This window comes from Etheostoma spectabile, chromosome 3 (genome assembly GCF_008692095.1).
Source record: "Etheostoma spectabile isolate EspeVRDwgs_2016 chromosome 3, UIUC_Espe_1.0, whole genome shotgun sequence".
Lineage (NCBI taxonomy): Eukaryota > Metazoa > Chordata > Actinopteri > Perciformes > Percidae > Etheostoma > Etheostoma spectabile.
The window spans coordinates 5347470-5363053 of record NC_045735.1 but is presented as its reverse complement, the minus strand read 5'-3'; the positions used below and the strand labels follow the sequence as shown (position 1 = coordinate 5363053).

At 40.2% G+C, this 15584-nt stretch overlaps 1 protein-coding gene across 1 annotated transcript in view; it reads left to right on the top strand.

Moving 5' to 3' along the window:
* zgc:153039 overlaps window positions 1-15584 on the top strand; it is a 67691-nt gene that overhangs the window by 44856 nt on the left and 7251 nt on the right. The window contains exons 10-11 of the mRNA XM_032509029.1: window positions 8755-8947; window positions 14588-14762. Of these exons, the coding sequence (XP_032364920.1) occupies window positions 8755-8947; window positions 14588-14762 (368 nt within the window). The remainder of the gene's footprint in view (window positions 1-8754; window positions 8948-14587; window positions 14763-15584) is intronic.

Here is a 15584-nt window from a genome sequence, read left to right as displayed (position 1 = left end):
TGTGTGTGTGTGTGTGTGTGTGTGTGTGTGTGTGTGTGTGCTGGTGTGTGTGTGTGTGCTGGTGTGTGCTGGTGTGTGTGCTGGTGAGTAATTTCCTTTTATATCTGTGTGTTTGCCTTTTTTATCTTTGTGTGTGTGTTTTGTGTGAGGAGGCTTCTGTTTGCTGCAGCTTTATCAGCAGTGGCTCCAGCTGTGTTGAGTGTTCCTCAGGGGGTGCTGTGTGTCCTTCTGATGATGCTGCATGGGCACCGGCCACTTGTAGTTGTGGCTTAAACACGCATGAACACACACATAAACACATGTACACACGGTATCACAGGGTCAGTGGCCAGGATTCAGGACACAACTGAGTGCTGCACACTGAAGCCAAATGATGTTTGTGGAAAGCGTGCAACTCGGTCCCACACAGGCAATGACATTCAGTCAGAGTGGGCAACTGTAGAGCGACAACAACTGGCGGCTTAACAGAAACACACTCTCTCTTTACTTTTACCAGCTCAGTGCCATGTGATGTCCAAATTACAGCAGCATTCTCACCAGCTACCTTGATTGCTGAACCATTAGCTTCAAAAACAAATACTTTGTCCTCTACCCGGCCCGTTCTTGTCCAAATATGAGTCAGGGTGATTTGACAGATTGGAGTGTGTAAAAATCCAGATGGATCATCAACTATGTCTGGATGTATGAGAGAAAACAGGTTCTTATTGAATAATAATGTGTGAATGGATGGGTATGTCTTGATAATGGTTGAGGATTAAGGTGCGTGCCTGAAATCAAAATGGATGACAGGATTTCTTGATTATGTCGTGCTGAGGTTTATCAGATAAGATGACCTGAGATTCATCCCATCATGCAGTTCAGTTCAGGTAGTTTTTAGGTCAAGTTACATTGCGCGGAATTGCTTCCCATGTTATTCTAGGCTGATCCAATATCAAGTGGTTTATTAAGTTTAAGTAGTTTCTTAAGGTCAGTCCAGTCACCACTGCTGTTGTGCCAGTGTTAGGACGCTGCCTTACTTAACGTCTCATACACTCTGAACTTGTAGAGCCTGGCAGCGTGTGTGTGTGTGTGTGTGTGTGTGGGGGGGGGGGGGGGGGGGGGGGGGGGGATGAAGGGATGAAGTTTCTGTCCTCAGTTTTCCTCAATTATGACGTGTCTTTTGGCTAAATGCCGGGTCTCCTCTCTCCATCTTCATCCGTTTCTTTTTCTTAATGTCTCTAAGGACTTGATTGGCGGCGATTATTTCAGGGTGCTTTTGCTGTGTCAGCTAAGTGACATCAGTCGCTGGAGAAGAAGAGAGACGACAGAGGGGATGAGAGCGAGGTGATTGTATGGAGGTACCAGTGCCGCTGATGATAGAGGGGTCTCAGACAAAAGAGGTGGGTGGGGAAGGGCGGACCTGGTGGACGAGCTTTTATCGTAATTGCACCTGCTCTCCAATTGGATGGAGAGAGAGCGAGAAGATGATAGAATTGTGGCCACCGCCAATGCTAAGTGATCAAGTCAAGAAGAAATGAAAGAAAAGTTGAAAGACTGGAGGTCATTATGGTGCAACAGTGGGTAAAGGCTAGGATGGGGCTGATATGTCAGGATGATATTGTCATCCACTTACAGTAAATAAGACATACCGGGTTTTAACAAGGCAATATGCTTTATTATTATTTCTTTTGAAAAGTCTCACTGGAGAAATCCTTCCACTGAGCTTGGGAAGATTTTACTCAACAGGATTCAGGAAAACCGGCAATGAAACATGTCCAACTCTGGCTCAAAGAGCTGATGGCCTTCTAACTTTTTTCATCAGTGTAGTATTGAGTGGTGAGTTTAAGTGTCCCATGTGATCTAAATGCTGTTTCTGAGGAATTTCCACCCAGACAAGAGTACGTTTTTGCAACTTGCCTAGAATGTACGTATATTCCTTAAAATAGTCAGATAAAACCATCCAAATGGCAGAGTCAAATGAATTTTAAAGAGCCATAAATCTTCTATTTACATCGGTAAACTCCACACAGCAGGCTCATGTTAAGCATCCCAGCTATATGCCAAAGGATACTTAAGGGCCAAGAGAAGGAGTATTGCTTTGGAGTTAGTTTTATATCTTGCTCAGAAAGGACAACTACAGCATGATGATGAGTCTTGCTCTCGGCCCCTTTTGGTGGTGAGAAGTACAAATACCAAGAAAGCTTGTAAAACAGTCTGCAGCAATCTATAAGAGTAAGTCATTAAGTAAGAAGACGTTCCTGCATGGAAAAGCCAAAACATACTTGAGTGTATCAATTACAGTTTGTTTATCAGAGAGAACTGACAGGTAAATGTTTCAACTTCAGGAAGCTCAGTAATGCTTTGAGCAAAATGTTAATGTCAGCATGCTTACAGTGACAATGCTAACATTCTGATATTGAACTGGTAATGTTTACAATGTTTATCATTGTAGCTATATGAATGTAAATGTAAATGGACTGTTCTTATATAGCGCTTTTCTAGTCTCAACCACTACTCAAAGCGTTTTTACATAGTATGGGAAGCATTCATCATTCACACACATTCATAAACTGTGGCCGAGGCTGCCGTACAAGGTGCCACCTGCTCACCAGATAAACACAGGTGACCGCTCTACCACTGAGCCACAGCCGCCCACATTGGTGTTTAGAGAAACACCAAGGTGATTGCAATTCATCCTGAGTGGAAAATGAATCTCTGTACCAAATGCCATGGCATAGTTGTTTAGTATGTTACTAAAAACCAAAAATGTTGCTGGAGCAATGTTAGAGGATCATCAAATATGGACCATGAATATCTAATCCAGATTTCTTGGCAATCCATCCAATAGTTGTTGTGACATTTCAGTCGGGTCCAAAGAGGTAGACCAGCTGACGAGTTGACATTGCTATGCTAGCCCTAAAGCCATGCTACTGGCATGGCTAAAAAATATTAACAACAGCAGATGTATTGATATTTGCACTTTGCAGTCCCGTGATCTCCATGGATACCTGGCGGGCAAAAAACCAAGGGGGTAAGCCTCTCCTCTTTAAACCTAGCTCCTATGACGCCATTTTAATGTCATAACCATGCAACTTGCTGTTGCATAGTCGACAAATCACCGTATTGTAAGGAGAAGCACGCAGACGTTTTTGGACTTCAATTAGCTGTTTAGGTTTAATTACTAATGTTAACTAGCATGTTAGCAGTAATTAGCCTGTGTCTGTTTTATATCCAAACATACGCTCTCCGTCTCTGATGATTGGGATTGATTGAGATTTCTCTTGGCACAGCTACCAGAAGACTTACAACTTTCAGCCACGTTGTGTGATAAAGTTTTCATCTGAATACATAGCGCTACACCCTGCCTAGGCTAAAATGTTATTTTATAAATTATATCCTGATCATTTCATGTGTGGTGTATTTTATGAAACGAATTAAGCAACGACCAACATAACTTAATGTCCCCAAAACACCTTGAGTCAGTATTATTCCCACACAGTTATTCCCACACAGTCACTCCTATATCAACACCTTTATCTGTACGTACGTCTGTACGTACGTCTGTCTGTACGTACGTACGTCTGTCTGTACGTACGTACGTCTGTCTGTACAGTATGTGTACTTGTCTGAGTCTGTTAGTTACATTTACAGTTAATACATCCTATCGCACAACAACTATCTGGCATGTCTTTTTCACCTGAAAACACCAACTTTTGTAGTAAAGTAAAACTTGCGACGTCCTGAAAAGATGATTATCTTACTAGGTTTCGTTGCTAGGAGAATAATGTTCTTGCCCGCCAGCTAGTAGTTGTGACGTCACATGCAAAGTATGAAGTAGGGTTTTTTTTCTGCCTTAAAAATCCATTATTTACCTGGTGCTGCAACTACAAAGAATAAATTTGGCAAATGGGATCAGATTCACTGTCTCAGTTACACACATGAGGAGGAGACTAATGAATATCAGTGTTGAATATTGGCTTTCAGCAGCTTTGTTCTTTAAAAGTTTTCACTTTCAAGTGTCTAACCTTCTTTGCTCATTCCTTGTCAATGAAGAAAACAACCAATATGGGGCTAATGGCTCTCTCCATCTGTCGTTCCTATAGTTTCTCTTTTAATTTACTACAGTATTCCTGTGTTCTCACCCCCTGCTGTCCTCTGGATATTTTCACACTTTCCTTTACTTTCTGCTGCGTTGTGTTTGGCAGCAGTTACTTAAGTCTAAATGTTAATGTATCCGAGGAGGAAGCCAGTCGGTCATTCAAACTGCATGTGTAATTACAGATGGGACTATTTTAATGGCTGTTTATCCACACGGCTGCAGTTATTGCAGGGAAATTGGGTACAATTACATGATCTTCTAAATACGTGAGCACTTCATCCGCTTCATACTTTAGCTCCCAACTCCAAGACCTCTTCGACTAATTTACACTTAAATGGCACACTAATTTATGGAAGTATATTTTGACGGGAGCATATCGTATGTGGAAGGAATACAACTCAGGCACTCATTCATATATGAATTCAAGCTCATGCACCCAAACACTGAGAGTTCTACAGAAGTATACAGAGGCAGCTTATTATCGATGTGTGGTGTTTGTTTTAATTGCTCCTGTCCCAGCTCCATTAACTCCATATTTGTTTGGTTACCGCCGTGCAGTCACGCATTAGGAAATGTGTTGCCAGCTCCCGAGACTATTTGCATTTTGTATGACATCAACTGCCACTACTGTTGATTAGTATTCAATTTACAGTGGTTGTAGTAATGATAGTAGATGTAGTGTAGTGGTGTGGCTCAGTGGTACAAAGAGACGAGATAGCTGCAGCCTGAACCACTGGAGCATCAGTCACAAACACTGGAAAATGAGACACTATGGGGCAATAGGTTTAAAAAAACCTCATCATGCCGAAAGCAAAGCAAGTCGTCACAATTAGAGTCTCAGCAACACTGACACAGGATCAGGAACAGAATGTGCAAAAATTAGCATTGAGGTGAATAAAGATGAGTTGATAACCCTGACAGTTTCAACAAAAACATTCATTTAATACAGGAATATGATATTATACAGGTGTTTTATTTATTCCTTTATTTATTTTTAATCTTACATAGTTGATATGTTGTGCCTTGTAACTTGTCTTTAAGATTGACTATTTTCATTCTCCAAATTTATAAATAAACAACATCTTTATTCAACCAGAAAGGTCTCATTGAAATGCAATATCTCTTCTGCCAGCATGTCAAGATGGGCAGCAAAAATAAAAAAGTTTCATATACAAACAGATGACCACATGAAAAAGATAAACATGCTAAAACAAAACGGACACAAAGCATACAGGAATCAGAGGCTAAAAGAATCATGCACATAACAATGGCACCTGTTTAAAGCATATTTTAAGAGTCTTAAATGTTTCTTAAAGAATTGTATTCTGCCAAGGGGGAAAGGTCTCTGAGAGGGGGATTTGGACCATCATGTGTCACTGAAATGTTCCAGTGAAACCCAGACAAATGATATTCTTCCATGGGCGTAGCAGCTATTTTAAAAGCTTAGTTTGTATGCCAGATGAATCACTCACTCTTATGACATGCTGTATTTCATATTCTTTACTTTTTGTAAGTAAAAGAAGATGCAGACAGTCTCATATCTTCCTTTTACTCGTTTCCAAAAAGATGCTTGTCATTAGACCTTAGACCCTAGAAGATACTCAGCGTTTGGTAATTTTCCCTTTGCCCATCTGTGTAGTATTTATGTGAAGAGTGCACGATGCAGTAGTGGGAGGAGATGCACAAACAGATGGGAGTGTTATTCAAATAAAATATTTTTTAGACTTTGCTCTGAGAATACACATTTCAGACAATGGGGAAACCCTTGTCACACAAACATCAGACTGGTCATCTACAACTCTGTATTGTGTTGTTTATGCATGAAACATCAGATTATTGGAGCTCGTTGTCATTGTCACAGCCAAAACAGCAACAAAAAGAAAACAATGTTTTATTCTTGAAGTGCATTACGGTGCAAACACTGCTGTGATAAGTTGTGACCATTTATAATGTGATACATTAGAATTGGAACTGAAATAGCGACGGATTGATCATACAAACGGATTCACCAAACGTTTTCTTCTTTATTCTATCAAATTAACTGTTTTATAAAAAAAAACAAAAAAAACACCATCTGCCCCTGGCAGCAGATTTGACATGTGTGTTCACATCGTGCTGCTATGCAACATCCAAACAAGAAAATGATTTAGGCAATCACTTCCCGTTTGTTGAGCTGTTGTCGTCATGCATCACTGTGATTGGCTCAGCTGTTTCAGGATGATGACACAAGTGACGTGACTGGCTGAGGGTGTATTTACTCATCACTAAACACCCTCATATTTTCTACTCCACCCAGCCTTTTTGCATTTGCACTGCTTTGCATACATAAACCAAAATAGCAGGTGCACTTGGAGGCGCTCAAACAGTCTGGCACCCAAGACCTGTTGCTTTGCGCTTGTTTTTGCACATACACATTTTAATTCGAGAACTTCCAGTCTCTACAGGAAAGCCGGTGACTCTGTGAGGCCGTGCTTAAGCACAGTGGCGTATTAACCTGCATGCCAACATCCGCATGCTAACATTCTCCCAATGACAAACCTAACATGCTGATGTTTAGCACGTATAATGTTTACCATCTTAATTTACCAAGGGGTGAGGAAGCCTGTCCTCACTAAGCGTAGCTCCTATGGCGCCATTTTGATGCTACCAAGCCATCTCCTGCCGTTAGCATTCCATTGACTGCCATTCATTTTGGCGCCACTTTGACAGTGAATAACTTTACATCTGAAGTGTTTAAAGACTCAATTTGTCCATTGTTTATTATCTAAAGAAACACGGCAATGTATAAAAGGCTTCATTACCTTGTAGCTCCGTAGCAGACTTTTTGTAAAAATAGGCTAACGATTGTGTCATAACGACACAACTTACTTTAGAGGAATCACCATATAGTACAGGGTAAGGAAGCAGACAGTTTGGACTTACATTAGCTGTTAAGGTTTAATTACTAAAGTTAACCAGCATTTTAGTTAGCAATAATTAGCCTGTGCCTGTGTTATCTCCTAACATGTACCTACGCTATTTTTGTTAATATCTAAAAATCTAACCCCTCCTCAAGTAGTCTTGGTCAACCCCCACTTTTGGCAAGTTGACTTTTTCATGCAATAAAATCCGAACATGAACAAATGCCAGTCCAATTTTACAGATTAAAAAAAGGGGATCATGAAGTATAAAGATCATTTTGGATGTAACTGAAAAAATCTGCCATTGCTTCCTGAAAAAATGGACTCAATAGCGTGGGAATAAGTAAGTCAGTAAGTAGTAATACTTTCCCTGATATGTATTTCTTTGCTATTGCTAGACCTTAAAAATGTAGTGTGATATTCCTGTTTAATGAACTTTTTGAACCCAGGTGGATGGATAATCATGTTCGTAGAGATTTTATTTCAGCTGCTTTTTCACCGAACCCCTCTGTAGTTTGTTAAATATCTCTCAGTCTAAAAAGCTGACATTTGGGAAGGGCCTCTTCAGAGGTGTTGGATGTGAGATAGTCGCTAATACAAGGGTTTTCTTTTCTTTCTCTAAAGAACTTTAAACAAAGACACCGCACGTTTATTGCATGTTTATGACATGTACTTAAAATGACCATGTCCATACTTTATTACATGGAAAATGCCAGATTACAGTCAAAACTGTAGAGCAATATCAAAAGTAATTTAGTTTGTCTATATAGATCAAGACAGATCATATTTACACAATGTCAATAATAATTAGGGCGTCAGGTATAAAGACATCATATTTGAAATTTGTAGTTAATTTTATATATGTATCATATTTATTTTGAACATTAAATGATTAAATAAAAAACAAACCGGAATAACAAATAACATGAGCAACAAACATATAACAAATTCTCACAAACAACATAAATAAATAACATAAATAAATATTACATGGCCGAAAAGGTGTAGGAAGAAGTCTTACCCCTTCTCCATATCTCAAACAATTCCCTCAATATTTATTATATATACGACTTGCAAACAACTACCCCATATTTCTTCATATACTGTATACATCCCAAAATATATACAGTATATGAATAAAAGTTTCAACCAAACACATCAGACCTCCATGGGCAACAATGGGCAAACCCACTCAAAAAGAGTGACAATTGATTGACAACAGACTTTAAAGCTGCTATAATCAATATTTTTTATATTAATATTGGATAAACAGATCCAATCTGTAATGTGAGAGGAGTTACTCGTTGTGATGAACCCAGAGGAAATTACTTTTTACCTATATTATAATAAACCCACTGTGCACTCCCTGCCCAGCACCCACCAGCAGACGGATAAAGTTAGCGACTAGCTGGTGAACATACAGCAGAGTAGAGGTCTTACATTAGCAGCTAAATATTTCCCTGAGGATGAATGCTAGTGTTTGTCTCTCTGCTAAATGTGTAAATAAGCCACTTTGTTTGTTAAAGCGTTCACCACATCAGCTTGATAAGGTTATAAATGTTCACAGGTTGTCGTCATGCCCATAAGTTTAAAAATCAATGTAAGGAGATTTTAAGTTCAGAGCAGTCTGTCTCCTTGTTATTGAATGCTGATGTCCTTTGCAGTGTGAGGGACTGTAGGTTTAACAGAAACATCGTCATCTGACATTAAAAAAAGCTGCAAAATATATGAGCAAGAATTGTTTCCTAACCTCTACCTCTCCTGTTCTCTTCTTAGGCCCACCTTTCGTTACTTCACCTGGCATACGTGTGCGTTGGGCATCATAGGTTGCGCCGTCATGATGTTTCTGATCAACGCCATCTACGCCTCGGCCAGCATCGCCTTCATGTTGCTGCTGCTTCTGCTGATTCACTACCTCAGTCCCACCTCCAGCTGGGGCTACATCAGCCAGGCTCTTATTTTCCACCAGGTCTGACACACACACACACACACACACACACACACACACACACACACACACACACACACACACACACACACACATACAGACTCAATACTGCCTTGTCATTACTAGAGCAACTAAAATCTCATCCCCATATCTTTACAAGAGCATGTACCTCTGCCAAGCAATCGTTCTATATGGTTTATTGACACACACACACACACCACAGACAGACTGATCTCTGCTGTCCATCAGCCAAGCACTTTGCATTTAGCAGACAAGCACACTCACACATACACTGCCTTGTCACTCCTACAGCAGCTACCTATCATATTTATATCAGGTCTACCAGACACACACATACACATCACCATCTTCCCCCTCAGCAAAGCTTTCTACATTTATTACACACACATATACTCACAAACATAAACACGCACACACCCACACAGAGCTTTACATCATCCAGCTCTCTGTGTCCTCTATCTGGCGAGTCTGTTGCTCTCAAGGAGAGGGGGCACTGTTGCCAGGAGGGGGAACCGTTGCCAAGGCTGCGGGCAGAGGTTATGGGCAGGGAGAGTGAGGGTGGCTGCGTTTGCCAGCAGCTTGTCAGGAGGCAGAACATTATTACAACCACTTAACTTATTGAGGCTCTCCTCCTTTCCTTTGCTGTTCTCTTCTCCTCTCTCTCTCTTCCACCAACTCTCTACTGTTTCTCTCAGCCGGAAGACAGCAGCTAGAAGCAGGAATCTGATTGGCTACCAGATCAGGGTCTATCAGAGAAGGTGATGGGTAGTTGGCCTATTAGTATCATGGATGGATTAGTGAACGGGCCTACTGGTCCACGGGACCAGAGCCCCTGTATGAAGTGGCTCTTAACATTTCTTGTTGGAAAATCAACCACAAAGCAACACAAATAGATCACGAAGAGATGCAAAACAACCACAAAATCATGAAGATAAATGGAGGAGGAGCTGGCCCGACTGCATGGAATACAGGATAGCCTCAAATACCCTACCATTAGATAAGGGCAGAACACAGTGTAAATAACTAAATCTCTGTCTTTAATTCTGTGCATATACAGTAGGTATAATCAAATGTCTAAGTCTGCAAATATCCTACAGCCGTTAAGCACTCGCGCAATTGTTACCCTTAATGTCCTTGTTATCAGTCCGAACGTTAGTGCTGTTGGTGATAAAACCTCCTGTGTTTGCCTATTACACTTTCTTTCGTCTTTAAATTGTATCTCGGGGTGAGGGATACCACTAGTTAATGCTGGGATTTTGGCAACGTGTTAAGAATCACAAATTAAACATATAAATACTGCGGTGACACCCCCCACCCCCCAGCCCCCAGCCCTGCTGGCACTACAGGCACTGCAGGAGGACTAACCCCCAATGGAAGAATCAGGTGAGAAACAGGGACCATGACGATGACTGATTTAAATTCTCTCAAGCTGTGCTCTTGGATCTATGTACTGAATTGGGTCCAGTAGAGAGTGAAACGCGCCAGAACTGCCATCCCGGTCCATCCTGGTCCAAATACAGGTCCTTGCCCCTCTGGGCAAAACCGCTAATTCCAAAGGGAAATGGCAGACAGCTAAGTGTTGTTGTTTTTGTTTTTTTGTTTTTTTTTTGGGGGGGGGGGGGGGGGGGGGGGGGGGGGGGGGGGGGGGGTGGTGTAAATATGATGTTTGTATGTTTGGATATAATATATAGTTCTGTTAAATCTTGTCATATAGGTTTGGTATGTTGAAGCTGTCTCCGGGGGCTGTAATGTCAGCTGTTTTGGACAGTATTATTAATATAGGTAGTCTATAGATCAGGTTTCTCTACACTGTGCAAGAACATGCCAAAATTATGATTTAATTTTGCAGCAATTCCTAAACATCTGAGAAGTTTTTTGCCTTTTGTCCGCCAGTCGCCATGATTCAGCATGATTCGGCATGATTCGGCATTACGGAAGAACAACTGCCAGGGTCATTAACATACTGATCAGCATTCATAAGGTGCTTTGCATTGACTATGGTTAAAAATGGGCGTGTTCAGGGCGGGATAAGAGGCTGATTCACATATACACACTTGTGGGTAATCTGTGATTTATAAAGGGAACATTGCTTACAGATGTGCATGCGCACGGTTTCATAAATCTGAATTGTTTTGGGCCATTTTTGGCTTTTGGGCATACGTACACTTTTAGTAAGGATCTAACGCACAGTTTAATAAATGAGACCCCTGGGCTTTAAATGCGCTTAACACATTTTAACGGATTTTACAAATGAGAGTCTTTTCTTTAAAACTGTGCTCCAATCTGACCCCACATTTAAAAGTTTCTAAACCCGCCCCTGGCAGGACGCCCAGTTCGATTTACATGATTACACTAACAGGCCTAGCAGGAGAGGCCAAGTGTGTGCATGTACATATCTCATACATGCACCGTTTCTGCACCCTCTAGCAGTAGCCAGTTTGGCAGGGTGCCAAGTGTGTGACATTGAAGCAGGGACGGGAGACACAACAGCTCGCAACAAAAAACACACTGGGAGATAACAGGCGGCTGACAACAGTGTTTAGGAGAGAAAGAGAATGAAGAAAAAGACAAACTGAGGCAAGAAAAGCTGATGGTATCATGGCAGGGAAGAATAGAGGCAGAATATAAGCAGGAAGTGGGGGTTAGTGATTTAGAAACTAAGTGATGGATGAGACTGAAGCAACAGAGAAATGATGATAGGCTGATGGATGACAAGACAGGGGAAAATGGAGAGATAAAGAGAGACAGATGATTAGATGAGTGGAGGCAGTTGGACTTCGCCTCTGGGGCCTCGTTTTTTGCATTTTGTACAGCAATTACCAGACGCAAGCATGGAAACAGTTATGGTGATAATTATGGTAATAATGTTGGAAATTGTTGCATCTTCATGTTTGATTGATGGCTCTGTAGCCACACAAGGTTTCAGGACCTTGACCTAAACTTGTATTGCCAAGGCAGTCAATATCGGCACAATTCTGGTTCTTTTGTCAAGTTGAGCTGAAACACAAGAAGAGTGTCATTTTTCCTACAATTTCAAAATTATTATGAGATAGTTTTTTGACTCCCCAGTCAATTACCTTCATTTTTTTTAGACGTGTGTCTTCTTCCCAAAAGTTTGTTAATTTTTGTGTCTCTATTTTGCCTCTTAATTGGACGAGAAATAAAACCCCCATCTTTTCCAACTTCATCTCTGACTCATCCCAAGTGTTTTACAACTGCTCACGACTACGCAGCAGGATCTACCTACAACAGAGTGTAAAAGCCATAAAAACACAGACTTATCCTTTAAAGCTACCCTTCATCTCTGAATCTGACAACGTAAGCAGCAGCTTTGATGTGGTGATGTCATCACTGAGCTAAAAGTCATTAATTCCAATGAGGGTATACATTAAGTGTTAATCATTCCTAGTAGGCTGTAGGTTTAGATCTGATGTTTGGTTCCACTTGGTTACATTTCCTCAATGGTACCTTCATGCCACCTCATCAGGACACTGTCAGAATCCTAATGATGCTTGTGTTGTAGTGTGCATGCTGATCCAAACTGATGCACACTAGTATTTGTGTACATTAGCAATCACCAATGGGTACATTTTTACCAATAACAGTTTGACACATATGCACGCATGTATATACACATGCTGACATCTGCACATAAATATAATCACACAATCCGTTCAGTCCCTGCCACAGCTCTCACATTATAACGGGATGTTAATTAAAGATGTTTATTTATGATTTAATAACATATGAGAAGTCTGTGCGGCTACAGTACAACAGCACCTGTATACATATAAGATAGAGGTGTACACACACACACACACACACATGCACACAGGATGTATAAGTCCTAAGAATGGACAGCAGAGCCATTGGGGCTGGGTTGGCTCTAGCCTCCAGTTTTGCGCTGCTTGTTTGGTCTATCTCTTTTTTTTCTTCTTTTTTTTCTCTGGATTACGTCAGATAGAATTATTTCATCATTACAACTCCACTCTTTATAACTGACATATGGGACTTACACTCATTGCAATAATAGGACATTATGTGCAATACCATGTAGATAATCATGAACATTCTGAATTAACCATACACTTGTACCTATACTTCAAATTTAATGATTAATACATAGGTCTAAATGTATTTAAATTTGGTATATTTTATGATCCGTGCTGGTAACGTATTTTTGTCATTGTATATATTTAAAATGTCCACCTTATAGTTATTGTTTTAGTCTATGTATGTTTTGCTAAACAGTGGCAATGACATTACAAAAAATGGCATTATGTATCTACCTCTTATTTTACTTTTATGATAAAGTGACTGAAATGTTCATCTGTGACGTGTTAAAAGGTAGTGTCACAGTACCACAAACAAAGAACAGTCATAAACTCAGTAATGTCAGTTAAACAACAATATCTATATATAGTGGCTGACATTAGCCACCACAGGCTACTGGTCATACCTGACCAAGTAGCAGCAGAACCAGAGTGTATTGAACTGAGCAAGGTGTGTGTTTTATTGCCTATGAATTCTACTTTTCAATTGTAAGAGGACAATTGTTGTGCCATTTCTCATTTCCAAAGTTACAGCTCTGTAACTCATTTGCTTAACTGGTTTTCTTGGCAGCTCATTAAGGTTTTTGAAATCATTATCAACCAGTCTGCACCTCTGACGCTGCCAGATCTGTCTTGTGGGGGATTTGTTTGTTTTTTATTTACCTTTTAATCTCACAAAAAAAATCATTGGGGGAAAAAAAAAAAAGATCAAGGCATGATAAATCACATAGATAATGGGACAATGAACAGTGGAATAAAATGAGAAAAATAAATGTATAGGGGGAAAAAAATTAGACCAGATGCAAACAAACATCTAAGAGTAGCACATTAACAGCAGATACAGTCGGTGTGGAATTGTAGATTTTAAAATTTATAAAAAAGGCCTTAAACTACTTCTGCTGATGAAGGTCATGTAATATTTTTGAAAGCTCCAGAACAGATACTAAATCGACTTTGTGGTGGTGGTGGTGTTTTGTCATTGTCATAGCTGCCAGTTTTGTAGTCCAAAGAAGGAGGTTGTTGTTGTTTTTGTTTTTTAATCGTTTTTCATTTGTTGTACCAGTTAGGGAACTGTTAAATTCCTTAAGTGTTTCAGTGGTATTTTTATTACCATCTTTGTCCTGCCCCGAATTTCACTAGTAAACTTCCTGAAACTAACAGGTGAAATTACATAATGGTGAATTATCTCATCTATAGCTGGAGCGAAACGAGCCTATTTTACTTCCTTGATTAAAACCCTGCTGTGATTTTGCAAGCATAGGGAACATATCAAATCCGTAGGCTTACATATATAAATTAAAAAAGGCAATGCAAAGAAAAATCTCGACTGCATGTGTGTGTAAGTTCACTTTCAGATATGAATTTCAAGGAGTGTAATTAAAGTGGACTTAAGTTCTGAGCCTGAGTCTCAGATAACTGCAGAGACATCTCTTTCTTAAGGGGAACTCCACCCAACACACATGACTTGAGTGAATCAATGGCACATGAGTCCACTGGTATGGACCACGGGGTTAAAGAAGAACTAGGATTGGGGGTAAAAATAAAAAAAACACTTTATAAACAACCCTTTTTCAATTGTCTCCTATAGGTGCGTAAGTACCTGCTGATGCTGGACGTGAGGAAGGACCATGTTAAGTTCTGGAGGCCTCAGGTCCTGCTGATGGTTTCCAACCCTCGTAGCAGTGTGGGCCTCATCAAATTCATCAACGACATCAAGAAGAGTGGCCTCTACGTGTTGGGGCACGTCCAGCTTGGAGATCTCAGTAAGGACACTGACCCGCTGTTAAGTCTCGGATTGTGTTTGGCTATGATACTTGTTATATCACATTTACTTAACAGTCACGATGAAGCGGATTCTTACTTTGAAACATTCTGAGACCTCACTCGTTTCTCCTGTGAACGAATGGGAAACCACACAGTGTTTCATCAGATCATCAGGAGCGCATGGAAGTTTACTTCTGCACCATTACATATCTAATCCAGCACAGTATGACAGGGTGACTGTTAATTATGTGCAAAACAAATTAGGGGTGGTGATGGGATGTAGTTTTTGGATAATTTAACATTATTAAGATATTCAGAGGCAGCAATGACGAGACTAAAAGCTTGTTTTTTTTTTTTACTTCAACATTATTGCTGAATTTTAATAGCAAATTGTTGTACTCATCTTTACTGGAAGCAGTAGTAATATTGCAACTTTACTTCAAAATCAAAATAACTGAGTCTGTCTTCTTAAAATATTGTTTAAGTAAGTAAAAGAATATGTAGAAATTGGCAAAGTGCCTCCTTGTTTCACAGTGAGCAGTGCCTCATGTAATGGACCTTTTTAGCATTCTAGACCTTTCTCCATGACATCGGCTCATCTGCCGCCGTTTTATTTCGAAGGAAGTAATCACAGGCGCAATGCTCACCTTTCTTTTCTGTAGAGGCACACACTAAACAGAGTTTAAAAGAGCAGGGTCATTTATTGTTTTCTTTTGTATTTTGTAGTTGGGTGGGTGGGGGCTGCTTTGTGTTGGGGAGACTGAGACCAGCCCTGAATAGTCTTCAGAATACAAATCCTTGAGTGTTTTACACTGAGGAAA